General features: G+C 34.8%; 1 protein-coding gene across 1 annotated transcript in view; it reads left to right on the forward strand.

Annotated features, from left to right (window-relative positions):
* The window catches only part of OLA1 (Obg like ATPase 1), a 172,069-nt gene extending 149,609 nt beyond the window's left edge, over positions 1-22,460 (forward strand). The window contains exons 8-11 of the mRNA XM_068543904.1: positions 15,537-15,677; positions 16,368-16,464; positions 18,513-18,635; positions 21,946-22,460. Of these exons, the coding sequence (XP_068400005.1) occupies positions 15,537-15,677; positions 16,368-16,464; positions 18,513-18,635; positions 21,946-22,047 (463 nt within the window). The 3' untranslated portion in view covers positions 22,048-22,460. The remainder of the gene's footprint in view (positions 1-15,536; positions 15,678-16,367; positions 16,465-18,512; positions 18,636-21,945) is intronic.
* The last annotated feature ends 4,468 nt before the right edge of the window (positions 22,461-26,928 follow it).

The following is a 26,928-nucleotide window of genomic DNA, read 5'->3' on the forward strand; positions in this document are numbered from 1 at the left end:
ATTGGACGTCATTTCAAGTGTCTATTAGCCTTTATTAGCCTTTTGTATTTTTTCTTTGGAGAAGTGTCTATTCAGGTTATCTGCCCATTTTAAAATCAGATTGTTTGGTTTTTGATATTGAGTTGTATGATTCCTTTATATAATTTGGATATTAACCCTTTTCGATTATCCAGATCCCCCAGTGTTTTCTATTGAGGTTATTTGACTTTTTTTTTTTTTTTCTTCTGGTGAGTAAACTACAATGAACATCCTTGTAGCCATCCAAGAAAGTACATTTTTCCTTAACCCCAGCCAACACTGAGTGTTATTCTTGCTTTAATCTTTACTAATTTGACAGATAAAAAGTGGTATATTATTTTAATTTTTATTTCTTTGATTACAGTGTAAAGATAGGGTACCTTTAATAACTGTTAGACTAATTATTAGAGAAAAGATGTATCTCCACTAGGAACAGAATTAAACATGGGCTTAAGTCAGTTGCATAGCATTTGATTTCTCACTTATAATTATTATTTTGATGTATTCTGAGAGCAGAAATTTTATTGTAAAGTAAGAGAAACCACTCAAGAATATACTTTAACTGTAATATGTCATTAATAAAATTACTTTTGGCAATTTCTTTTCAAGTGAATTTATTTAAAACAGTAGATAAGTGTAGCAGGCAATGAGTAAAGGCAGTAGAGAGAAACCTTTGAACTAAGAATGGGAACAAAGGAATAAAGGTTTTATTAATTTTGTGTCTCCCAATATGGCCAGGGAACAGGAAGTGAGAAGCTGCTTTTCGTACTCAGAGGCAAGTAACAAGTGGTTCCTAGACTGACTCCTTTGATTCATATTGGTTTAGAAATTATAGCAAAGTCAAATATACTTCCTACTGGTTCACTTCAAATCTATTTTTTATATATTTGCATCCCTAGGTAATTTTTTGCCCTTCTTAGAAACTGCCAGAATATCACTCAGCAGTGATTTTAATGAGTAGCAAAACTTGCCGTTTTTCCTATACAGCAGACAGGGCAATTTAAGGAGAAAGTAAGAAAGAAAAGACATCCCTTTAAATAAAGTTTGAAGTGGTTAGTGTTTAGACCTGCCTTCTCAGATAAATTTGACTAATAGCCAGATCACAGATAAATATACAACACACTTCTGTTTAAGAAATTTTGTTCTGAACATTGAGGTATTCAAAAAAGGCAAAGCCATTCTTCACTTTATAAATAATAAATGTTGAGCACTTACCTTGTGTCAGATACTATGCTAAGCATATTACATGAACTTTCTTATTTAATCTTTACAGCAACGCTCTGATGTAGATGCTATTATTATCTCCATTTATTGATGAGAAAACTGAGACCTTAGAAAGGTTCCATGACACGGCTAGGATACTTCCTCTCTCTGGCTACAGTACTCTGTAATCATATTCTATACTGCCTCCCTTTGCAAAGGGATTATGTGTGGGAATCCTTTAATTATAGGATTCCTTTCATTAAAATAAATTAACTTTTGTATTTTATTTACAAAAGTTCATTTTGCATACAATGTCTTTTCAGTAAAATAATGGACTCTGACGTATTATTACTTGCTAGGACAAACTACAAGCTATGAAACCAACTACAAATTTTGCTAGCTGTGATTCTACTCCCTCATTTCCTAGTTATCCCTTTTCTTGTATAAAAATATTCCACTAAGCCAATTGGCACTTTGTATAAGACTATGCATACCAAATTATGTCAAAATAAATATTCCTATAACAGAGAGTAAGTCTTCTTTCAGAAGCAGCTGGAAGTTTTGCTACAGATTACTTACCACTGACAGGGAAAAGACATTTCATTTCTCATCTAACATGGTTCCATTTAGCATCTGTGAAAATGTCTGTTAATAAGAATAGTTCCATGTATCTATTTGCAACTACTGAAGTTTGCATTAAGAGCTCTTCTCTTTTTTAGTGCTTCTTGCTTTACTGTCCCCAAATCATTGTTCTCCAAAGATACAGAAAGAGTGACTTTCCTTTTTTTACAATGACTATTTGCCTTGGGTTTGTATCCTTCTGGGTTGCTCCTTTATGAAATACACATGTATCCCACATGGTAAATAGAGGATTTGGATAAACGGGATCATGAGGGAATGGACTTCTTTGTTAGAATATGGAAGCACCCTCCAGAGGCTGAATTAAGAACAACTTCAGGAAGAAGAATCCATATGAGAAAGGAGGTCTGTGCAGATTGATTCTGACATACATACCCATACTTATCTTTCCCTTGGGTGTTTCTTACTTTCTTACTGGCCCACAAAATCCCAGCTCTGTCATGAACAAAAGCCCCTTTCCTTTTCTGCTTTTCCTATTTTTTAAAAAAAGTTATATAACTGAAAAGACCATTAAATGTATTGGTTTCTTTTTCTAAAAATTCTTGATTTTAATGAGGCCAAATTCTTCCTTTATTGAGGTTATGCATCCCCTCCTCTTTGTCATGCCTGTGGCACATTACTTCCCCTATCACAATGCTTATCATGCTCTTTTTAAACTATGCATTTGTCTGTTTTTCCTCCCCCATCCCTTACACCCCCTTTTTCAAAGTTGCTTGCCCAAGGTTTAATATAGTGCTTATCAGTACACATAGTTATTTACTACATATATTTGCAATCATTGTGCTTGCATTCTTTCCAGTTACTTTAATTCTACAGTAACTGTTGAGAATGACCCCACTCACTGATAGGAAACAGCTAAGTTTGGGGGCTAGCCTTTGAAGGCCTCCTTTTTTCTAGGCACTTTAATACATCAACCAGTGAGGATATATTATTTGTGTTATTGATGATTAAACTGAGGTTCAGGAAGCTTAAATGGCTTTCCCAGAATCTTATAGCTGGTATGTGATTAAGCTGGCATTTGAATTAGTACTTGCTTTACTCCAAAATCTCTGCTTTTCTGTTGATCCTTTCTATCTCTGCAGGAAGGTTAGACATTATAGGATCATAGTGTGCAGAATATTCGCACTTTTGTTTTTTATCTTTATATTCTCAGTTCAGCTTTGGGTTTTTTATTTTTCAGATAATTAATATACACAAAATTCTCCCTTTTAAAGTAGGTTTTAGTATATCCACAATGTGCCACCATCACCACTAGATCTAAAACATTTTCATCACCCCAGAAAGAAACCCTTTGTCCACTAGCAGTCACTCTCCATTGCCTCCCCCACCTAGCCCCTGGCAACCACTAATCTACTTTCTGTCTCTTTGGATTTGCCCATTGAGGATATTTCATGTAAATTGAATCATACAATATGTAGCCTTTTGTGTGTGGCTTCTTTTACCTAGTATAATGTTTTTCAAAGTTCATCTATATTGTAGCATGTATCACTACTTGATTTCTTTTTATGACTGAATTACTTTCCATTGTATGGATATACCACTCACTGTCCATCTTTTCAATTTTACCCATCCTAGTGGGTGTAGAATGCTATTTCATTGTGGTTTTGATTCGCATTTCTCTGATGATTAGTGATACTGAACATCTTAAGTGTTGGCCATTTGTGTATCTCCTTGGGAAAAATGTCTGTTCAAATCCTTTGCCCATTTAAAATTGGGTTTCTGCCTTTTGATTATTGAGTTGTAAGTTTTAATTATTATTGTGTGGTGTTTTTTATTGAAGTGTAGTTGATTTACAATCTTGTGTTAGTTTTAGGTATACAGCAAAGTAATTTAGTTACATATATATTTTTTCAGATTATTTTCCATTGTAGGTTATTATAAGATATTTAATATAGTTCCCTATACTATACAGTAAATCCTTGTCACATGTCTTGTTATTGAATTTTTTTATGTAGTCTCTCTACTTGGCCCTTATCAGATGTATGATTTCCAAACATTTTTTCCCCCCATTCTATGGATTGTCATTTCACTGTCTTGATAATCTCTTTTAGTGCACAAAATTTTTAATTTTGATAAAGTTTGTGTTTTCTTTGGTTGTTTGTGCTTTGAGTGTCATATCTAACAGACTATTGCCTAATCCAAGGTCGTGAAGATTTCCACCTGCTTTCTTCTAAGAGTTTTATAGTTTTAACTCTTACATTTAGGTCTTTGGTCCATTTTAACTTTTGTTTGTGGATATTCACTTGTCTAAGCCCCATTTGTTAACTGTTATTTCCCCATTGAATTGTTTTGGTACCCTTGTCAAAAATCAATTGACCATGGGCTTCCCTGGTGGCGCAGTGGTTGAGAATCTGCCTGCCAATGCAGGGGACACGGGTTCGAGCCCTGGTCTGGGAAGATCCCACATGCCGCGGAGCAACTAGGCCCGTGAGCCACAACTACTGAGCCTGCGTGTCTGGAGCCTGTGCTCCGCAACAAGAGAGGCTGCGATAGTGAGAGGCCCGCGCACCGCGATGAAGAGTGGCCCCCGCTTGCCACAATTAGAGAAAGCACTCGCACAGAAACGAAGAGCCAACACAGCCAAAAATAAAAATTAATTAATTAATTTAAAAAAATCAATTGACCATATCATAAACTCAACAACAACAAACCCAAATAACACAATTAAAAAATAGACAAAGAACTTGAATAAACATTTCTCCAAAGAAATGTCCATCAGTGAATGAATGCATAAACAAAATGTGGTATGTACATCCAATGGAACATTATTTGGCCTTTAAAAAAAGAAGGAAATCCTGTCATCTGCTATAACATGGATGAAACTTGAGGACATTGTGAAGTAAAATAAGCCAATCACAAAAAAAGACAAAAACTGTATGATTCTACTTATAAGAGGTGTCTAAAGTAGGCACACTCATAAAAACAAAGCACAATGATGGTTTACAGGGGCTGGAGGTGGGGTGGAGTGGGTGGGGTTGTAGAAAACAGTGGATATAAAATTCAGTGGATATAAAATTTCTGTTTTGTAAGATAAAAAAGTCCTGGAGATCCGTTATAGAACAGCGAATATAGTCAACACTACTGAGTGGTACATTTAAAAATGGTTAAGATGGTAAATTTTATGTTATTTTTAACCACAATTCCAAAATTTTAAAAAAAAATCAGTTGATCTAGCCGTATGGGTGTATTTCTGAACTCTCAAGTCTATTGCATTAGTCTATATGTCTAGTCTTTTGCCAGTGCCACATAGTCTTGATTACTCTAGTTTTATAGTAAGTTTTGAAATATGGAAGGGTGAGACCTTTAATTTTGTTCTTTTCCAAGATTGTTTTGGCTATTGTGGGTTCTTTCATTTTTCATATGAATTTTACGATGGGCATGTCAATTAATGCACAAAAGGCAGCTGGAATTTTGATAGATTGCATTGACTCTGTAGATGAATTATTAACAATGTTAGGTCTTCTAATCCATGAACACGGATGTCTTTCCATTTACTTTGGTATTTAATTTCTATCAATGATGCTTTGTAGTTTTTGTTACAAGTATACTTCTTTTGTTAAATATATTCCTATCTCAGTTTAGTTTTATTTATCATCTATAAGCCCTTCATAAATTTAGCCCAGTCTCAAAAAAGACTGGATTCTGAAGTTTTCATCATCTTTATGATACTGTATTTCTTTGGCACACTACCGCGATGACATGTGATGTCACACATGCTCTCTCTCTCTCTCCCCACATATACACATGTTCTCTTATTCCAAGGATCTTCTCCTCTATCTTTCCCAATCTGTCAAAGATAGTCTTTTTGACTTTCTTCATCTTCATAAATAGTCTGGGTATGGTAGTCCCATTTCTGATACCGTCTACATTAAAAAGTTTGTATCTGTGATAGTTAAATCAAGATTTGCGGCTCTCTCTATAAATTTATGTTTTGATTATAGATTGAATCAACCTTTGTACAAAAGTGGAAGAAAAGATAGTTTATCCTGGGGCACTATGGCCAGAAGTAATTAAATCTCATCTATAGGATCATAATATAGTTGGGAAGTTTTCTTGTAGCTAACAGAGTTTCATAGTCTCAAGCTACAAATATTGATTTATACCTCATGACAATTATTGTTACAGAATATTTCTATGTGTAACATTTAAGATTAGAATATCAAATTGCAAAGAAATGGCAGAGATTCACAAATAATGGCTCTCAGACATCGAAGTGCAGAGTGTTGTAAGGGTTAGGTGCAAATCCCACTTCTAGCGATCATAAATCTAGGTTTTTTGGTAGAGTCCTTAGATTCACAGGTGGTCTAGAAACTATATTTTGAGAAACACTGCTCTAAAGTATCAAAAAATGTACCCTGCTTGGGACCACTTAGTATGAATGCAAATCCTAACCTGGTAGCCTTGCAAGAGGTAGGAAGCCTGAGATGCAGGGAACATTTTGAAGTTTAAGGTGCTCGTTTTGGTACATTCTCAGAGAACCTTGATGGTTCTGACTTGAATTACAGTAGATCAAGCCACAGATTTTACCTTGGGAATGAAAATAATCCCACCATACTATGAGTTTTTCTTTGTAGAGCCTTACCTGAATTAGGTGTACTTCACCTAATGTTGGTATAATTTTTCACTTCACCATTCTAGTAAATGTGCATACCTCCAATGGTCAAGTCAACTATAGCTTACTAATTTCTTTTTTTTTTTTTTAACATCTTTATTGAAGTATAATTGCTTTACAGTGGTGTGTTAGTTTCTGGTTTATAACAAAGTGAATCAGTTATACATATACATATGTTCCCATATCTCTTCCCTCTTGCATCTCCCTCCCTCCCACCCTCCCTATCCCACCCCTCTAGGTGGTCACAAAGCACCGAGCTGATCTCCCTGTGCTATGCGGCTGCTTCCCACTAGCTATCTATTTTACATTTGGTAGTGTATATATGTCCATGCCACTCTCTCACCCTGTCACATCTCACCCCTCCCCCTCCCCATATCCTCAAGTCCATTCTCTAGTAGGTCTGTGTCTTTATTGCCATCTTGCCACTAGGTTCTTCATGACCTTTTTTTTTCTTCCCCTTAGATTCCATATATATGTATTAGCATACTGTATTTGTTTTTCTCTTTCTGACTTACTTCACTCTGTATGACAGACTCTAACTCCATCCACCTCATTACAAATACCTCCATTTCATTTCTTTTTCATTTATGGCTGAGTAATATTCCATTATATATATGTGCCACATCTTCTTTATCCACTCATCCGATGATGGACACTTAGGTTGCTTCCATGTCCTGGCTATTGTAAATAGAGCTGCAGTGAACATTGTGGTACATGACTCTTTTTGAATTATGGTTTTCTCAGGGTATATGCCCAGTAGTGGGATTGCTGGGTCGTATGGTAGTTCTATTTTTAGTTTTTTAAGGAACCTCCATACTGTTCTCCACAGTGGCTGTATCAATTTACATTCCCACCAAGAGTGCAAGAGTGTTCCCTTTTCTCCACACCCTCTCCAGCATTTATTGTTTCTAGATTTTTTGATGATGGCCATTCTGACCGGTGTGAGATGATACCTCATTGTAGTTTTGATTTGCATTTCTCTAATGATTAATGATGTTGAGCATTCTTTCATGTGTCTGTTGGCAATCTGTATATCTTCTTTGGAGAAATGTCTATTTAGGTCTTCTGCCCATTTTTGGATTGGGTTGTTTGTTTTTTTGTTATTGAGCTGCATGAGCTGCTTATAAATCTTGGAGATTAATCCTTTGTCAGTTGCTTCATTTGCAAATATTTTCTCCCATTCTGAGGGTTGTCTTTTGGTCTTGTTTATGGTTTCCTTTGCTGTGCAAAAGCTTTTAACTTTCATTAGGTCCCATTTGTTTATTTGTGTTTTCATTTCCATTGCTCTAGGAGGTGGGTCAAAAAGGATCTTGCTGTGATTTATGTCATAGAGTGTTCTGCCTATGTTTTCCTCTAAGAGTTTGATAGTGTCTGCCCTTACACTTAGGTCTTTAATCCATTTTGAGTTTATTTTTGTGTATGGTGTCAGGGAGTGTTCTAATTTCATACTTTTACATGTACCTGTCCAATTTTCCCAGCACCACTTATTGAAGAGACTGTCTTTTCTCCACTGTATATGCTTGCCTCCTTTATCAAAGATAAGGTGACCATATGTGCGTGGGTTTATCTTTGGGCTTTCTATCCTGTTCCATTGATCTATATTTCTGTTTTTGTGCCAGTACCAAACTGTCTTGATTACTGTTAGCTTACTAATTTCTAAAGGTTGACTCTGGCAGAAGAGACAGGTAGCTAGGAAGTACATACTTACTTCTGAGTGTTCATTACCTAATCTTTTAGATTAACTTTCAGCTTTCCTATTTATTGATCCACCCAACATTTTTTGAGCATATGCTTGTGCCAGGCACTGTCATAAGTGGTTCTGGAAATATTGCAGTGAACAAAATATTCAAAAAGTTCCTTTCCCTAATAACTGAGTAAGTGGGTTTACCAATAATGGGTGGAAGATAATAAACATTAAGAACATATGGGACTTCCCTGGCGGTCCAGTGGTTAAGATTCCGCATTTCCACTGCAGGGGGCGTGGGTTCGATTCCTGGTCGGGAAGTTAAGATCCTGCATGCTGCAAGGTATGGCCAAATTAATTAATTAATTTGTAAAAAAAGAACATAATATATCATGTGTGATGAAGAAAAATAAGTCAGGGTGCGGGAATAGAGAGTGACAGGAAATGGAAAAGGAAAGGCTTCTTTTTTAAGATGGTGGAAAGTAACATTTAAGCAGAAATCTGAAGTGCCTAAAGATTTCAGCACTTGTATTTGTTCAATTTCTGGCATATGCCATAAAATGGTAGAATTTTCCGTCTTAAAAGGATCATTTAATCATTGAACTTCAGAGTTGTTAAAAACAACAGAACTCTTTCTTCTGATGAAATCTGATGCAAAAATCCAGCATATAAGAATGACGCAGCTCTGGTTAAAATGCAAAAGTGGAGGGTCCGGAACCTCCCTATTCTTCCTCTCTTGCTCTCTCCACCGTTTCTCCTCTTAGCACCTTGGGAGCTCCTATAGGGAACCCGGAACAGTTTCAAAACTACTCAACAGTTTGCAGGTGGGTAAACTAAAGCTAAGAGAACTTAAATACTGCCTGTAGTCCCTCAGCTAGTTATTAGTCAGAGCACTTTCCACTTTGCATCCATTATATGCCAGCGCTGTGCTAGGAGAGTTCTGTAGATATATCAGGGAACAAAGACAAGTCCCTGACCTCAAGAAGTTTTTATTATAGTGGGAGGAGATAACCAAAAAATAGGCAATTTATAGTGTAGGGTGGAGTGTGGTAATAACATCTATCTGTGTGGAAGCTCAGGGAAAGCTCTACAGGAGCTGGTTTCTTAAAGAATACATTGAAGTTAGACCAGTTAAGACGAGCTGCTATCATATACTCAAATGAAGATAACCCCCAAATGTGGTCATTATCAGTATCAAGATGCTTTCAGCTACAAATAACAAAGACAATCCCAACATGTAATAGTTAAACCCAAGGTAGTTTGTCTTCAGGTTTGGTTAATTCAGTGTTCCTGTGACAGTTTCAAGAACAAGGGTTTTTCTCATCTTTCCCTACATCCATTCTTTTGGTCAAAGTATGGCTGCTGGAATTCTAGTGGTAAGATCCAGACATAGTGTCCAGCAGAGACACTCTTCTTTTCCCTTTTTAAGAGCCAAAGGAGCCTTTCAGAATCCTCCTGAAGCCCCTAGCAGGCTTCCTCTCGTGCCCTACTGACCAGAACTAGTTCACATGCCCACTCTCAGACAAGTTGCCAGCTGGTGAATGGGATTTCTGTTATTTACACAAAGTAATTAGGATTCACCCTGATGTTTTCTCCTGTTTATTCATTGCAAGATAATTTTTTATATAAATTTATTTATTATTATTTTTTAGAATTTATTTATTTTATTGATTTATTTTTTTGGCTGTTTTGGGTCTTCGTTCCTGCGCGTGGACTTTCTCTAGTTGCGGTGAGAGGGGGCTACCCTTCGTTGCTTGCGTGGGCTTCTCATTGCGGTGGCTTCTCTTGTTGCAGAGTACAGGCTCTAGGCGCGCAGGATTCAGTAGTTGCAGCACACGGGCTCAGTAGTTGTGGCTCAAGGACTCTAGAGCACAGGCTCAGTAGTTGTGGCGCACGGGCTTAGTTGCTCCGCGGCATGTGGGATCTTCTCAGACCAGGGCTCGAACCCGTATCCCCTGCATTGACAGGTGGATTCTTAACTACTGTGCCACCAGGGAAGCCCTGTGGTATTAATTTTAGTGCAGGTTTCTAGTATTATTTGTTGCCATTTGTAAAATAACTGGATTAATAAATAATGTTTATGTCATCTTTAAGAAGATAGCCTTACCTTCCACAAGCCTTACTCTTTTTTTTTTCTTTTAGAACACTGCAAATCAACATTAATTTGCAGTGATCATGTTTGGAAAATGGAAAAGAAAAATGTGATATCTTAAAGTCATTATTTGGGACTTTGAGCGGTTTTAATAGAAATGGGAGTAAATCTGCAAGGGAGGAGACTAGTGATTATCAGTGCCCCCTGGATTTTTGGTATATCTGTACCTTGAACAACATGAGTGGAACTAGCTTAGTAAAGATCATGTCCTTAATAACATTGACTGAATCATGTTAAGTTACTGCACGAACCAGCCCTGGATCCTCTGACGTATAAGTTGCCTCATTTTCTGAGTACTGACATGGCTCTTGCCAGCATTTATATTCAGTCAAAAGCAAGATATCAGTGATAATTTTTTTTAAAGTTAAGACCTAGATTCACACAGGAAACCATACAAGGTGTGTATAATGACCTAATATTACCATATGTAACAATTTTAAAGATTTTAAATCTACTTTGATGCTGGAAAGTAGAATAAGCAGATTTGAGAGAGTTCTGATGTTCAACAAAGATATCATAAATGGTAATATAACTTGGCTTTAGAGCTAAGTTAAGCCATCTTTAAAGGATTTTTAGAAAATCAGAATTTGAGTAGCTGGGGATAGTTGAATGGCTGGATGAGCATGAAGTGTAGAAAAGAATAAATTAAAATTCTTATTAAAGTATATTAGAGAAAACTATTTCAGGAGTTTAAGTTTCAATAATTTAGTTTTATGCAGAATATCATACCATTGAGATACCATCATACCATTGAGATTCCCATTATAAAGGTAAGTATTGTTTTGTGAAACCAGTCTCAGTTTGGATATGTATATGAAAATAATGTGTGTGTGCACCATATGTTTGAATCAGGTATAAAATCTATTTCTTCTTGTGGGTGATGGTCAAAAAAAGTTTGAAAGCTGTTGTATTAGGACACAATAAAATGGAGGATTTAACTCTAGTATGGAGAGCTTCCAGTTAAGAGGGTAGACTGAACCAATATAGCAGGCTCCCTTCCTGTTTCTAATATATAGAAACACCAGAGGAAATAACCAGGAAAGATAGTATTGATGATGATGTGATATTTTTAGAACGCGGCAGGACTTGAAAGCAAGAAAAAGGATTCTCTAGGTGCCAAAAACAAAGAGGAAACTCAGTGACAGTCGAAAGTGAACTCAACAGTGTATGGCCCTCAGGGAAAACTGAGCTCATATGGCTTAGAGGCCTTAGTTTCCATATAGGAATAAGACTCAGAGCACAGGCCCCAGGCTACGGGTGCTGGAACAAGGCTCACTCATAAAGCGTAGAAAGAGCTGTCCTTTCCAGGATCAGGTACTAGAAAATTGCACCCCCTAGCTCCCACCCCTTCTGGAAAAGGGAAGAAACTGTTATTCTCAGGAAACTAGAGACTGGGACTGTACTATAAGAAGAAGCAGGTCAATTTGCATTACCAATAACCTAGTGCAGAAACTCTAAGCGTCAAAGTGATCTGGAGCCCAAGACCTTCCATAGGTCTTTCCCTAGAAGAAACAACCACAAAACTATGTCAACAACCCAGCAGCTGACCACAGATTCTCTTGGAACAAAATGGCTCCTGCCAAATGACCACACATCCAAGAACAACACAACACATACACAGGAGCCAATGGTTTTGAGAGGTCATTAGCAGATGGCATATGATGGGGGGGTGGGGACAGAGTTATACACAAGAAATTAGATAATAATTAGAGCAGTCTGAAAGGAACTTTTAAGTTAATCTTTTAAAAATTTTGAAAGAGAGTAAGAATTCATTAAACAAGAGTAACATGTTACCCAAAAAGAACGGGTAGAATTGAAAGAGAAACAAATATAATTTTTAGATAAAATTTGTATCTGGGAAGAGAAATATAAACCATGTAAATTAACCCTAGGAAAATCAAATTATGGAATCTGGAATTTCAAGATTGGATAAGAAGGTCAGGTTATAAGACCAAAGGTAAATTTGAGACATAATCTTTTAGAAATCTAATGCTAGGTTAATATTAAAGATCTCATTTGTCCGAAGACACTAACAGATCATAACCTGCCAGTGTATCTCAAAGCATAACCCTTTAGCCTGAAAACTGATTGTCCCTGCTTAGTCTCCTTGCTGTGGAATCATTACTAGGAAGAAAAATACAACTAATGGCAGTTCCTCTTTCCATTTGTCCCTCATGAGACTTTGGGGAAATCAGTGTGGCTCCGGCTCCTTATTGGTAATCTCTGGCTTTGTGCAATAACCTATTTATATAAATTTATAAATTGAATGCTCTGAAAGTCTTTACAGTTTAACTCTTTAGAAGTGTACTGTCTTTACTGTTTCTTCTCCCCTCATATAATTTGATATTCTATGACAATATCATTATTATTTTGGTTACTAACAATTAGATAGTTTTCTTTAGACATTTGCTAACATTTGTGTATGGAGATTACTGTCCAGTCACTTTGACAGAATGTACTTGAAATTGTTTTTCTAGTAGTGGTACTGAGCTCAACTTTGATTTTCCATATCCCTCATGTGCCAATAGCTCACATTTTTTAGATGACTAACTATAGTTTGGGGTATGGTTTGTAGCAATAGAATAGACATCTTTCTGCAAAAGGTAACTGGTCCCAATGGGGTTCAAACTTGTGATCTTGGCCTCATTATCACACTTTTGTAACCATAAGACCTAACAGATATATTATATGTATTTCAGTCTATAATCTTGAAATCAAGTCATATTTTTAATTACTCAAGGCTTATTTCAAATATGTAATTAAAAATCACTTTGGGACATTTCTCGCTTTTGTTTGATAGTAAAAGTAACAAAAGTAAAGCAGACAGCCAAAGAACCTAACTCACTTTTCATCTTCCCTGTGTTTTCTATGACAGTGAAAGTCACAAAAGTGAAGCTTGCAGGCAAAGACCTAACTCACTTTACGGAGAGTGCTACGGTACCTTTTTCTTTTAGTGAGGCTATAGCAGGTCTGATGTCAGTCACTTTAGAGACCTTTAGACCTCAGTGCTCATTTATTGCTAAAATGTACCAGCTCTGCTTCTGCATTATGAAGATCATCTGTCAACACTTTGAGATATTCTCCTTTGTTATTAAGCTTGTGATGCTCTACACTGTCAGGTTTTTTGCCAATTATAGTTAAGGTACAATGGTGTATTCACCAGATCAAAGTCTCACATTGGCGGTAGAGGAATGATTTGTAAGTCTTTATTCATCTGAATTGTACAATAGAACACCTGAGGAATGCAAATAATCCCTCTGAGGAATCTGCAGGAAAGGCTGTTAAAATGACAGGGTAAAACTATTGTTATTCTGAATTGATGTTTCAGCCAAAGTAATTATTTCTTATCTTGGTGTCTCATAACAGTTCTAGTTTTATTAGTTATGTTGACCATATTTATGAAACAAAATGTATTTTATATATATGTTATCCTTTTACATGGGCTTGTTTTATTTTACTTTCATTGAATCAATATTTGGTATGTGATTTTCCTTTTTTTAAAATTACATATTTGATTTTGACTTGTATAATAAATGTATGTTACTAAACCATTGATGGTAAATTTTAATATACAGTTTTGTTTGAATACTGTAAGTCTATAAAATAAGTTAGAATCTCATAATGTTACTATAGGCAGAAGTATCAATTTAAATTTTTACTTTTTTCTTTAACCTTTCCTTCATAATTTTAGATAAGAAAATAGCTGGTTTGGATTCCCTATTTTAAAGGATACATACTTTATTCCAAAATACATTTTAGGGATTGGTTCGTTATTTTTAGGATGTGACCAAAAGAGGAAAAAAAATATTATGAAGATCAAAAACCCTGATAAATATTAAATAAGTAAATTATAGGTTAGCCTTGTATAACAAACATGTATGAACTGTTGTGTGAATTTTTCATTCCTTTATCCCATTCTACTCAGTAGACCATATTCTTAATTTTCTAATAACTCTCATCCCTGCCATTTTCTTTGATGGGTGAGTGTTGATGAATTTGTGGTTTAGTTCTTGTGTTTCTTATCCACTGTAGTGACATTTGCATTGTTTATTTAAGTATGACTTCCTCACTTTTTTACCATGATAGTTATTAAAACCTTGGTCTAAATATGGGAGACAAGTGGAACTATGTGAGACTATGATATATATTGAACTATGAAATCTATATCCAATTCTATACTAAGCTCTATTCCAGAATCTAGGCACATATGCTATGATTATCTGAGAATAAAAATTAACAATACTAGCTGCTGTTAATATTTGTTTACTATATGCCACGCTTTACTTTTCTAGGTTCTTTACCTACATTATAATATGTACTATTATTATCTCCATAGGTGAGGAAACTGAGGCTTAGAAAGATTTAGTAACCTGCCCAGGAATAAAAAGCTAGCAAAGTGGTAGGATCAGAACCTTGTTAATATACTCACTACACTTATCTCATTTATGTTCTAACTACCACTTGGCTAAAATACTCCACGTTTTGAAACAAATCACTCAATCATGTCTTTTCAGGTAACACAAGATATCAATTTCCTAACTGATTAGGCTTTCCAAACCCTTTTGCTATTAAACTACTTTATTTCCTCTGTAGTTCTATTATTCATGATCCTACAAAAGTGAGATTCGTAAGAACAATGTGTACACAATCAACTAAGTTTTTGTAAATCTATATTTCCGGACTTTTTTTTTTTTTTAATTAACAAAAATCTCCCTCAAAACCAGTGACAACTGTAAAGTCTTGTTAGTCCAAGAAGGAACTGAACCAGGCATATAGATTTCTGGGTGGAACAAATTATTTGTCAGAGCTCTTCGAAATTAGCTGACGCTTTTAGATGTGATTCCTATAAATATAGAACTTTGTGTTTTTGCTTTTTAAAAGTATACTTTGTAAAGTAAGGAAAATAATAAATCATAACATTGAGGTTTTCAAGGTCACAGTTGTTAATGCTGAACAAATTTAGTGTAACTGTAAAAAGTTTTAAAATATTTGTATTAGTTCCTATAGATAATGTGTTAAAGTAAAACTAGATTACAGTAAAATATTATGGCGTATACCTGAAGCAATTGCTGCCTGTTAATGCCTTGACCTTGGAAAGCTATACACAAAAAGATGGCATCATAAAACCGTGCAATTCTTATGAATATGTATGTGCTACTTGATAATAATGAATGTGGTACAGTCATGCATGCACTACAAGATAATGTTGTGCCCTTTTTTGTCTACAGGTTGATAAAAATTAAAGAGTGGGTGGACAAGTATGACCCAGGTGCCTTGGTCATTCCTTTTAGTGGGGCCTTGGAACTCAAGTTGCAAGAATTGAGTGCTGAGGAGAGACAGAAGTATCTGGAAGCGAACATGACACAAAGGTTAATTAGCATTCATTTTCCCTACACTTTATTATCAACTATTTCCTTGCAGTAATTTAATTGCTTGCGCTGATAGAATAATAAATGACAGAGTAATTACCATTATAAAGAGGGAATCTTCTCCTTTCTTTACCATGAGACAGAGTGAAAAGATTTATTTTAAATTAAGTTTTTAACTGTCATCTGTCATCTCCGTACAGTGTTTTAATTATAACATAGGTATTAGTTATGTATATTTTTGAGAAGGAATGATCGCCAAAACTCTTTCGTCATGTTCAGTGGGGGAGGGGAAAGAGTGAATCAGTTGCCTTAATTTTTTCTGAGTAACAGTAATATATTGTTTAAACATTGTATTTCAATCAAATAATTTTGCTTTCATGACCCACGTCCTGGAAATAATTGATATTGGAGGAAAATAATCATAGAATGGGTAGATGAAATTTTTCTTTTTTTTTATAATAAACAATTCAAAATGATATGTTCAGACTAGTACAATTAAACCCAATTTTAGAAGGGATTTTTTACGAATAGTTATGTGCTTTCTGACTTCTTCAAGTGCATTATAAAAGATGAATGGTCATTTACTAATATCTCTAACATTTTCTGCTTGAAATGAATAATTTTAGCCTTGTACTGATCTCTGGCACAATCAACTTATATGTTGAGTGAATTTGTTACATTTTATTTCAGCGCTTTGCCAAAGATCATTAAGGCTGGGTTTGCAGCACTCCAACTAGAATACTTTTTCACTGCAGGCCCAGATGAAGTGCGTGCATGGACCATCAGGGTAAGATTCATACTTATTCATCAGCTATATCCAGTTCCACACTATTGAATTCAGATTGATATCACTGACTTTGAAGTTTGTCATGGTGGCGGTTAGCTAGTCATTACAGATGAGGTTTTTGTCCAGGATAACTTTAATTATTTGTGAGCTGCTGAACAGTGAAAGTGGAGCGGCATTGATTGAGGCAGGTAACAATTGATTCTGCCTATTACATAGTCTGAATTTCTTCATCCTGTAGAATCTGTCTACCCTCCTCCTGTGGTCAGAGATAAGACGCACCAGTATTGTGCTTGCTTAATCTGTGTGACTGGGTTTGTCTGCAGTGAAATTGATGTTGCTTTTCATTTTGTATTCGCTAAGTTTGTTTGGGTTGCGGGTGGTTCTTTCCTCCTTTGCTTTGCTCGGATTACATTTTCAGCAATAAAAGCAATATGACATCATTATGCTCTTCATAGATACACAGTTGGGCTCAAAGAGCTAAACTCAATGTGTAATAATTCATGGCTTTTTAAATTTGAATTCATAAAAGTAGTGTTTATTTTTGCAGTGTTTTATATTCAATCTTCTTTAATAATGTGATATGTATTTTAAATATTGATGTATAACTGATTACCACCAGAAAGAATGACTAATTTATTCCCAGAGGACAATAGAAACTGAACTGTAATGGCTTGCTTTTAAATGAAAATATATTGTAATATGGTAGTTACTGTTGAAAAATATTTTGAAATATATGTAATCCGAAATAGTGTTACAGAATATAAAAATAATGTCAGAACTTTTAGAAATACTCAGTGTCTTATTCATTCTTTTATTATGCTTTTTAAATGTATGCTACATGATAAATTTTAGGGCTGCTTTGATTTCTGTTTTCACTGACTACCTTAATTTATTGTTACATCTATTTTGATTTAAGATGGATAGGAACATGGAGTCAGTTGAACATAATGTTAAATGCGTTTTGTGAATGTGAGATTCACTTTTCTTTGATCTCCTCTTTCCTTTGTAAAAAAATGTTTGATTGACTTATAACTAAGGTCCTTTTATATAGACTTACAAAATAATGTCAAAGCAAATCCAAGTTGGTAAACAAATTGCCAGGGTTTATTTTTACTATATATTTTAAAGCCTTAAAACTTCCAAACTTAAGTATGTACAGCAGGAAAGATAACATATTCTGGGCTTGAAAATATGAAAGCTGGTTTATCTTAAGACTGATTGTAAGTATCCGTGATTTAATGTGCTAAGATATTTAGTCAGGTAAGCATCAGTGAGTAGCCATATTAACCCAATACATCTTTTATTGTAAAAACTGTGCTTTATAGTGTCAGACTCCTTACCACTTTAACATGCTTTATTAAGCAGCCTTTAGGTCACCATTATTTCTCAAATTTCTTTCCATGGTTGTGTGTGTCTGGAATGTATGTCCTTGTAATTTAACATATGGGATAATTATAAGGCATTTCTCTTCCTATATCAACTTGAATTTTCCTTTATGATGGTTAGAGGCAGGGTGTATTATGTAAAGTGTTCAAAATTCTATTAAAATTTTATGAGGATTTTAAAATTATTTGCTGAACATATATTGTATGATTTGTTGGAAATGTCTTAAAAATATCCCTTTATATATTGATTTTTATATGTTCTTTAGATGAGCTGAAATCTTCAAGGCTTTTTATCTTTTTGAAACCTTTGATAATTCAACTTGAAAGCTATTTAAAATCCTTACTTTTTTCCACTGTGAAGAATAGAAAATCGAAATGAAACCTACGCTGAAACCAGACCACTGCATCTAAATCGATAAATCTGTGGATGACTATTAGGAAAAACAAAGCTACGCTTCTTTAATATCTACTGATCTGTCTGTGCTAAATCTGCTGCACAGATAGTGCCCAGTGTTGAAAATGTTCTAATTGTATATCTGACATCTTAACTGATATTAAACTAAGTTTAAGTTGAGCCCAACAGCAGATCAGAGAAAAGAAACTCTACGCTTTCAATCAGTCATCTTAAATGCAATTAGTTTTCTCTGGTCTTTCTATTCAAAGAAAGGGACGAAGGCTCCTCAAGCTGCAGGAAAGATTCACACAGATTTTGAAAAAGGATTCATTATGGCTGAAGTAATGAAATACGAAGATTTTAAAGAGGAAGGTTCTGAAAATGCGGTCAAGGTAAGGAATTATTTTCTAGTTTCACACTTTATAATTTTTGCTAATATGAAGATACTCAGGATTAAAATGAATAACTGTCTTTTAAACTGTGTGTCAGCATTAGCTTTACTATCAACTGATTGAAGAGCTGTAGATGTTTACATGCTTTTTAGACAATTTTTTAAATGTGTAAATTGTCAGTAATTTCGTGGTGTTTTTCTAAAACAAAAAAAATTTTTAAAGCTAGCTTTAAATAGTTATAAATAATTTCAAAGAATTTGTTCACTGATGACCAATGAAAAATTATACTTATTATATTTGAATATGTGAAATAGAAGTAGTATGTATATGTTTAACATTAATTCAAAGAAAGCAATATAAATTTAGTTAAATAAAACCTGTTCTTGCTAAACTTCATGGTTGTACGTTTTTTTTTAAAGATCTTTGGGAACTTGATTTGCTTTCTCAACACTAGAGGGCAGGTCCAAAATTGTGCTTTATTTTAGCTAATTAAGTATAATTTGATTTGCATCCACTAATAGTGAAGCTGTGTTATACATGAGTAATAAATGATTTCTTTTAATGTAAATTCTGTTGCAGACTTGATGTTGTTTGACTTTATTAGGTTTACTTAGCAAAGTCCAGTGGGTATGTCATCTCTAATCAATAAATAGATAGGTCAAGGGATTAAACTAACATTGTAAGAAGGCTTCTTTATCATTAACTTAATTTGTTATTTGAAGACTACTGTAGAAAACGTTAAAGAATTTAAAGAGGTCTCTTGTGTTTACTATTTCATAATTTCAAAGGAACGCAAAAAAGTTTATTTCAAGTTTAGTTTATTCTCACTGGTATCATTGGAAAGATCATACTGAACAGCAGGACTATAACAGAATTGGTTGGAACCCCAGGAAGAGAAGGGAAGAATCTTGGTATAATTGGTTCAATGTGGAATGAGAGCTATTTTGTTTTTTAAAAAGGAATGAAAAGTTACAATTTACAACTAAACAAAGTCATTAACTTTCCGATAGTGTCATCTGTGTCGGTAGATAAATATGCAAATATAGTGTATTAAGATTGGACTTTGTTAAGAAAACTAATTAGACTTGAAAAATCTCAGATTATTTTTCAACATGCTACATGATGCTGGCATATATTTTTTTATAAAGATGATTAAAATAAGGATATTTTTCTATTACTAGAATTCAGAAATCAGATGCTTCTTTTTTATACTCTCAGGGGATAAGCCTGTTTTACCAACCCTTAATAGATGTCTATGTTGTAATAAACTTGAAGATATATAAGTTGTGAATACTTCCTTTAACAATACAGAGAAATTTTTTAATGTACAATAATATAATATTGCCTACTTGTAGAAATGCTTAACACTAACTGGGAGCTTTTATACAATAAATTGGAAAAGATTGACCTCTGGCTTTTCAGCTTAGAATACCATTATGTATTTTATGTGGTTTTTAACCTCCAAAACTAACATTTCAAAATTTGAACTCCAAATAAAATGAAGCATTTATGAATTTCTTTTATTCAACAAATACTTACTTGCACATTATCAAGTAGATTTTAGGTTTGAGAGCAAGATTGTGTATATGTGTATGTATGTATATGTATTTCGAACACCAGTACAGCATAACTAATTTAATGCCAGTGTTGTGAACTATATACTGAATAGCTCTGTGTGGGCTTTGTAGTCTACAGGGATATCACATTATTAGCAATCATATCTGCTTAGGCAAAGCTGGCTTCTACAGATGGCTGCTTTCAAGTGCAAATGAACTGGTTAGACGTGTCTTGTTTAATACATACTCAAGATTCACAAATGGGTATTGATTTTTTTTTTCAACCAGTGTTTCTGATAGCAGTGGAAATGGATTAAATGGTCTCTAGAGAATTTAAAGGAACACTGTCACCTTTAATTAGTAGTAAACTTGAGTGATAACAAAGTATATAAACTTACATTAATATGTCATGTTAATATGTATTTGATTTAAATTGTCTATATAGTTTTATAACATTGGACTTTAGAGTCTCAAAACAAGTAGCATATGGCCTTCCATACATCACAACTTTACAAAAATCACCTGTGTGTGTGTATGCCTTTTAGAATGTTAGGGTATATTGGCTTTTTAAAAATTAGCTTCATTTTCAAAAACACTTATTATTAGTAGGTGTTTTTTTATATGTGGTCTAGATAATTGAAATATGCTTGCTAGGGCTCTATGACCTGGTTTGTTGATTTTAACCTCAGATGTATGATCTTTCTTAGTCTTGTTTCTAATTAGTATAATTGCATTTGACTTTGAACATTCTTATCAATATCTTTGAAGGGAAGTACTAATCTTGTAGGGCAAAGGTTTCATGTTCTCAGTAAATTCCAACAGAAGTAAAATACTTTTGAGAATTTTTTCCAAAAGATCCTCAAGTCCTCAATGTTGAGTGGTCAGTGTGGGGTCATGTGGGACTGGGTTGGTTGTGTGCAGTGTTAAGTGTGAATATGTAGATGTTGAAGAGCCTGTTGTGCTGAGGATGAAGTGTGTGTGCTGCGCCACGGGGTGAACGTGGGTCTCCGTAACTGCCGCTTGTTTATGTTAGAATTACCGGAGGATTGCTGTCTTGATCTACATGCCAGCGGGTGGAATCAGTTGCTTTGCTGACTAATTTACAAGTGGAAAGTATATCTGTCTTTGCAGTTCCAACCTATTAGAGTCTGCTTATAACTAGGGCCATTAGTCAGTAAACTTCTCTGTGTTCAATTCTAGTATACACCACTGTGTATTGTCATTGTCAAGATCAAATTAAAAACTACAAAGAAATAATTTAAAATCTGTACATGACAATTGATAATGGTTTTCCTTGTAGCAAGCTGTCTTTTAGGCATCACCAGTATCACCAAAGAATTTCTTTAAGCAAATAAAGCAGCTTTAACCTAGTTATATAATCTTTTTTCCTGCCTGGTTTGATCTGTTTGTTACAGTGACTTGCCGGATGTTTGCAGACACATCAGAAATGTACCATAAACAGCATGTAATGAAACTTAATGATATTGGTATAATTACATTTATGTACCAACAATTTAGTGGAGAATACATTATGATTATGTATGTATGGAAAATCTAGTGCTGCCCAAATCAGGAGTACTTTGCTTCTCTCCAAGTCTAGTCTTGAACTTGTGTGCCTTCCTGTATTTCTTTTTTTTTTTTTTTTTTTGTAATATGACCCAAGAAGTATAATACTTTTTGTGTGTGCTCCTACCATTTACCTTATATATTTAATTGTAAAAAAAACTCATTTCCTCTGTGTTTCCTGTTTACAGGCTGCTGGAAAATACAGACAACAAGGCAGAAATTATATTGTTGAAGATGGAGATATTATCTTCTTCAAATTTAATACACCTCAGCAACCGAAGAAGAAATAAATTTTAGCCATCACTCAGATAAACGTACAACTTCCAAAAGGCATATACTTTTTTTTAAGTTAAAATTTCTGAAAACTGAAAGGGCAAATAAAGTTGGGGGGATGGGAATCTTCTACAAACAGAATTATTTTTATTTGTTTTAAAATTAAAATACTGCGTACCTCCAATGAAATGCAAGTTCACTAAATGTGAACAGCTTTGCTTTTCACGTGATTAAGACCCTACTCCAAATTGTAGAAGCTTTTCAGGAACCATATTACTCTCATGATACTTCATTAATCTCCATCATGTATGCCAAGCCTGACACATTTGACAGTGAGGACAATGTGGCTTGCTCCTTTTTGAATCTACAGATAATGCATGTTTTACAGTACTCCAGATGTCTACACTCAATAAAACATTTGACAAAACCAGCCTTGGTGTGTTTGGGGATGTCTGTATTGACTGACTGTGGTGTGCTGAATGCGATACGGCACCTGGCGGTTGCTGATTACAGAATTTTAAGGCGTGTGTATGACACAGTAACTAGCGTGTGGGGCAGCTGCAATTGTATCTTAAAAGTGGGTCTTTCATAGGAATCAGAAGAATAGTATACCAGGGATTTGTCTCAAGAAAGTTAATTAATTTGTAGATGGACATTTATAAAAAGATGATGCTAATGATATTACAGAGGATATAACATAGGTGACTGTGACCAAAAAGAAAATAATGCTGGAGAAATATTCTGCTTCAAAGATTAAAGGATTTTTTTTGTTGTTGCTGTTGTTCTGACCGTACTGAATAGAATGTTCATTTTTAATCATTCCTTTGAAATTATGAAATTATTGTGAAAACTAACCCTTTCATATCTGGTGGGTTATATTTTTGTTTCAATTCAGTAGTGAGTGTAAAAAGTTCATTACTAAAAAGGTTAGACCTTGAAAATTACAAAACTTTTTAAATACTTGCTATTAAAATATGTTAAGAACAGTTGAAATTTTAGTATGTATAAGTTAAGCACTTTCTAAAATTGTAGCAGAAAGTTCTGGAAGAAAATAATGATAAAATAGTTATCTGGAGATCATTTGCCACTTAGCCTTCTTCTTTTATGATGACAGTCTTAGAGTTTCCTCCTCCCTGAGCTCTCCCTTTCTCTCCCATTTCACACTCCTGCAAGACTGCCCTTGTCCCCATCCATGGCCCTTTTGTGCTCCTCTGTGATCAGAAGACCATTGTAGTGGAGTGCAGACTCCCACCTAGGCCAGCCCTTGCCACTCTACTGTGTTACTTTGTTACACTAAAGATAAGGAAGTTTTAAAGCACACACACATAAACTTAACATTGAAAGTTACTTAATGTAGCACAAAAAGCAAGAAAAGAAATGATTTTAAAGGCAATTTGCTATACAGAGGAAAGGTTGTTTAAAGTGGATTCAATTGAGTAATGAATACAGTTTAGAAGCTCTTTAGTGAGTATGTTGTTTTTGAGAATCAAATAGTGATATTCTTTTGCTAACATAAAAATTAGTAAACTTCAGCAGGGAAATAAGGATAAAATGAAGTGAAAAGTTGTTCTTTTGTTGTGTTTTTTTTTTAAGAACTAAGTAAAACATAAATGAAACTCAGGTACAGGTGCAGTTAACCAAGTTTGCAGTGAAAATTCCTGTTATATTTCTGTACTGGAGGAATGTAGAGATTAGTGGCTTGTTAGGGGTGTCAGCAATATAAGAAAAAAGCCAATCTCTTGCTTTTGAGTCCTTTCCAAAGTAAATTGCATAGACTTCTTAAAGAATTTGGAATCTCATTAAAAAGCCTTTAAGATTGTGTAATTTTACTTTCTCTAATTTCTAATGTGATAATTGCATATTGCAGAACAGAACCATTAATAAGAGAAAGGAATTAGTTTTGAGGTAACTGCCTTCATTAGGGGCTGAAATTAAATGCTAAAGATGTTTAATTTGCTTAGAAGTTCTGTAACATTCTATATATGTGTACAAATTTGTATATCAACAAAAGTTGAGAATTCCAAGAACTTTTGCATATAGATAACGGGGTATATGCCTATATCTTCATGTTTTCCCTCCTTTAATATTAGTGATAGTTAATGTATTTTTAGGATAATAAGTGAACATTTTTTCACCTATCTGTAGATCATCTTAATCAGATTTTTAGTTAAGAGAAATTTGATTTGGAAAAAGTCCGTGATAGCATCTTAGTTTAGTTTTATCATATTACCTTCATAACTTCACTTTGGGCATGGCTCAGGTCAGAACCCCCCAAAAAGCACAAATGCTTTTATCGTTAACATATTTGTGTGAAGCTTCTGTTCACTTATAATTTGCCAGCCCCATTTGGAGAGTAAATTTTCTAACTCGTGATTAATCAGTTTTCCTGCATCAAAATCCAGATTGATGTTTATCACTAGTTGTCTCTTAGTATTATTTTCTCAAAGCTCCTTTGTAACATCTCTGTCCCCTCTGATTCAAAGAGTCAGAGAAAGAAAATCTCTTCATTTCCTGTGCCTTATATTTTTCTGATTAGTCTACACGTAATGGTCTTTTTTAATTTTGCCAGAGACTTCAGAAATGTTGTTTCTAACAGCACAGTACATTAGCTCGGGAAACTGATCTCATTTTAAGCTTGTAAAAATACACTATTGTGATAGAATAAAAGAGCTAGGCTTGACTTTTGAGTGACTTTTTTTGTCTCCAAACTGATTTGGGGCCTCATATAAAAACTGACAGTTCTTGGTTTGCCTTCATGGTCTGTGAATATCCTGAGCCACTTGTAAATTAGTATCTCAGTGGAAAGCCCCATGATGCAATTAGGAGGTATAAAAAAGAGGGGACTCACTTGACCACCATCACCCCCCCGACCCCACCCCACCCCAGGTAGCACTTACAGAGTTCTCCAACCACCTATCCGATCTGGTCCTTGGCTTTACATGTCTAGGGACTTGATTTTTTCAGCTCAGCTGATGCTATATGTGACATTTTCCAAATTCTGTGAGTCTAATTTATAAACTAGAATGCCCATTTCTTTTGTTTACAGTAAAAGATGTTCCAGATATATAAATAAGAAATGGTAGTGAAGGCCCATACTCAGGAGGCCAGGGTTTGACTTCTGACGACACCACTTCCTAGTTGTGTGACCTCAGTTAGGTAAGTTACCTGACTACTCTGAGCCTGTTTCTTCTGCTATAGAATGGGGATAATGGACCACCCTCATGGGGTTGTTGTGAGGATTAAGTGAATTTATGTATGTATAAGCATACCTCAGATATTGTGGGTTCCAGACCACTGCAGTAAAGCTAATATCTCAAGAAGGCGAGTCATATGAATTTTTCATTTCCCAGTGCATATAAAAGTTGTTTGCATTATACTGTAGTCTATTAAGTGTGCAATAGCATTACGTCTGAAAAACCAATGTACATACCTTAATTTAAAAATACTTTATTGCTAAAAAATGCTAACCATCATCTGGGCCTTCAGTAAGTTGTAATATTTTGCAGTAGTAACATCAAAGATCACTCATTACAGATCACCATAATAAATATAATAATGAAAAAGTTAGATATATTGCAAGAATTACCAAAATGTGACACAGACACACAAAGTGAGCAAATGCTGTTGGAAAAATGGCACCGATAGACTTGCTCAACGCAGGGTTGGCACAAACCTTTAATTTCTAAAAAACACAGTATCTGTAAAGCACAATAAAGTGAAATACGCCCATAAAGCACTAAAACTGCTTAGTAACTAGTAAGTACTTAGTCAGTGTTAGCAATTCTTTTAATTTATATTCTTTTAACTTATATTTGGAGTGGTTCCTTCTAGCATCTGTATCCATTCACGAGGCAAAACTATAGCACAGTAAATTGCTTGGTGAACGTAAAATTAAAAGAGAGAAATGTAAATGTTCATTAGGAAATCACTTCCAGGACTTCTAGTGGTTGTCCCCAGTTGAGGATACTTCTGTGTACTTGATCATTAGGTCATTTTATTAGTCCTGCCTCTGTATGGTCACAGTAAAAAGATGGGCACAAATAATTATGGTATTTCTTCTAAAGACACATAAAAATGGGAGATAATAGGGGGATTTACTGTTTTAGCATCATAGACCTCCAAGCTCTAGGGTGTGCAAGAGAGTTCTTAACGAAACATGAAAAAAACTCAAGTCACATGAGTTGGAATGCTCAGATCCAGCTGTTCCTTTGACTTATGCTTCCCAGCCCAGAGAGTGGCTTATTTTGATACCATTCCAGGGGAGCACTTCTGTATCTGTTTTCTTATATGGATAGCAGAGTTGCTTTCATGCTTTGGCAAGCAACCAAGGAGGGAAGAGCCTGTCATAAGGGACCTGTGTATGTGGCTTGCATTTGAGGGCCCACAGAGTCCATCCAGTAAGGTCAGTGCAGTCTCTTGCCACAGGAGTGGGGGAGAGAAGGATAAATAGTGATACGTTCAGTTCTTGCACTCTCCTTTTGGTCTTCATGCAAATTGCATTTTTTTCTGGTGAAATAAACCATCTTGGTTGCCTTAGAGTATAAGGAGTAGATCACATCTTCAATTAATTAAGTTTCAATCACATTTTCCTTGTTGTCTTGATATTGTTTTATAAAACACTTTACTCTCCAGATCATGACTATAAACTATTTGTTTGAAAAAGGTTATTTGCAGATTATTTCATCCATCCTATGCTGATTTTTACCCTGAGAAAGTGACACTATACGAGAGTATGCTAGTTTTCTACCAGAATGCATTCTTCTTTCTTCATAGTTTAAATACAGTATAGCTGGACACCTGGCTGTCCTGCTGCAGACTCTGTGCAGCTAGGTGTAGGTTCCATGACTAAGTTCTTGTCAGTGGAATGTGAATGAAGGCCTTAAAACCTTGAATATGTG

The sequence above is a fragment of the Eschrichtius robustus genome, chromosome 5, assembly GCF_028021215.1.
Source record: "Eschrichtius robustus isolate mEscRob2 chromosome 5, mEscRob2.pri, whole genome shotgun sequence".
Lineage (NCBI taxonomy): Eukaryota > Metazoa > Chordata > Mammalia > Artiodactyla > Eschrichtiidae > Eschrichtius > Eschrichtius robustus.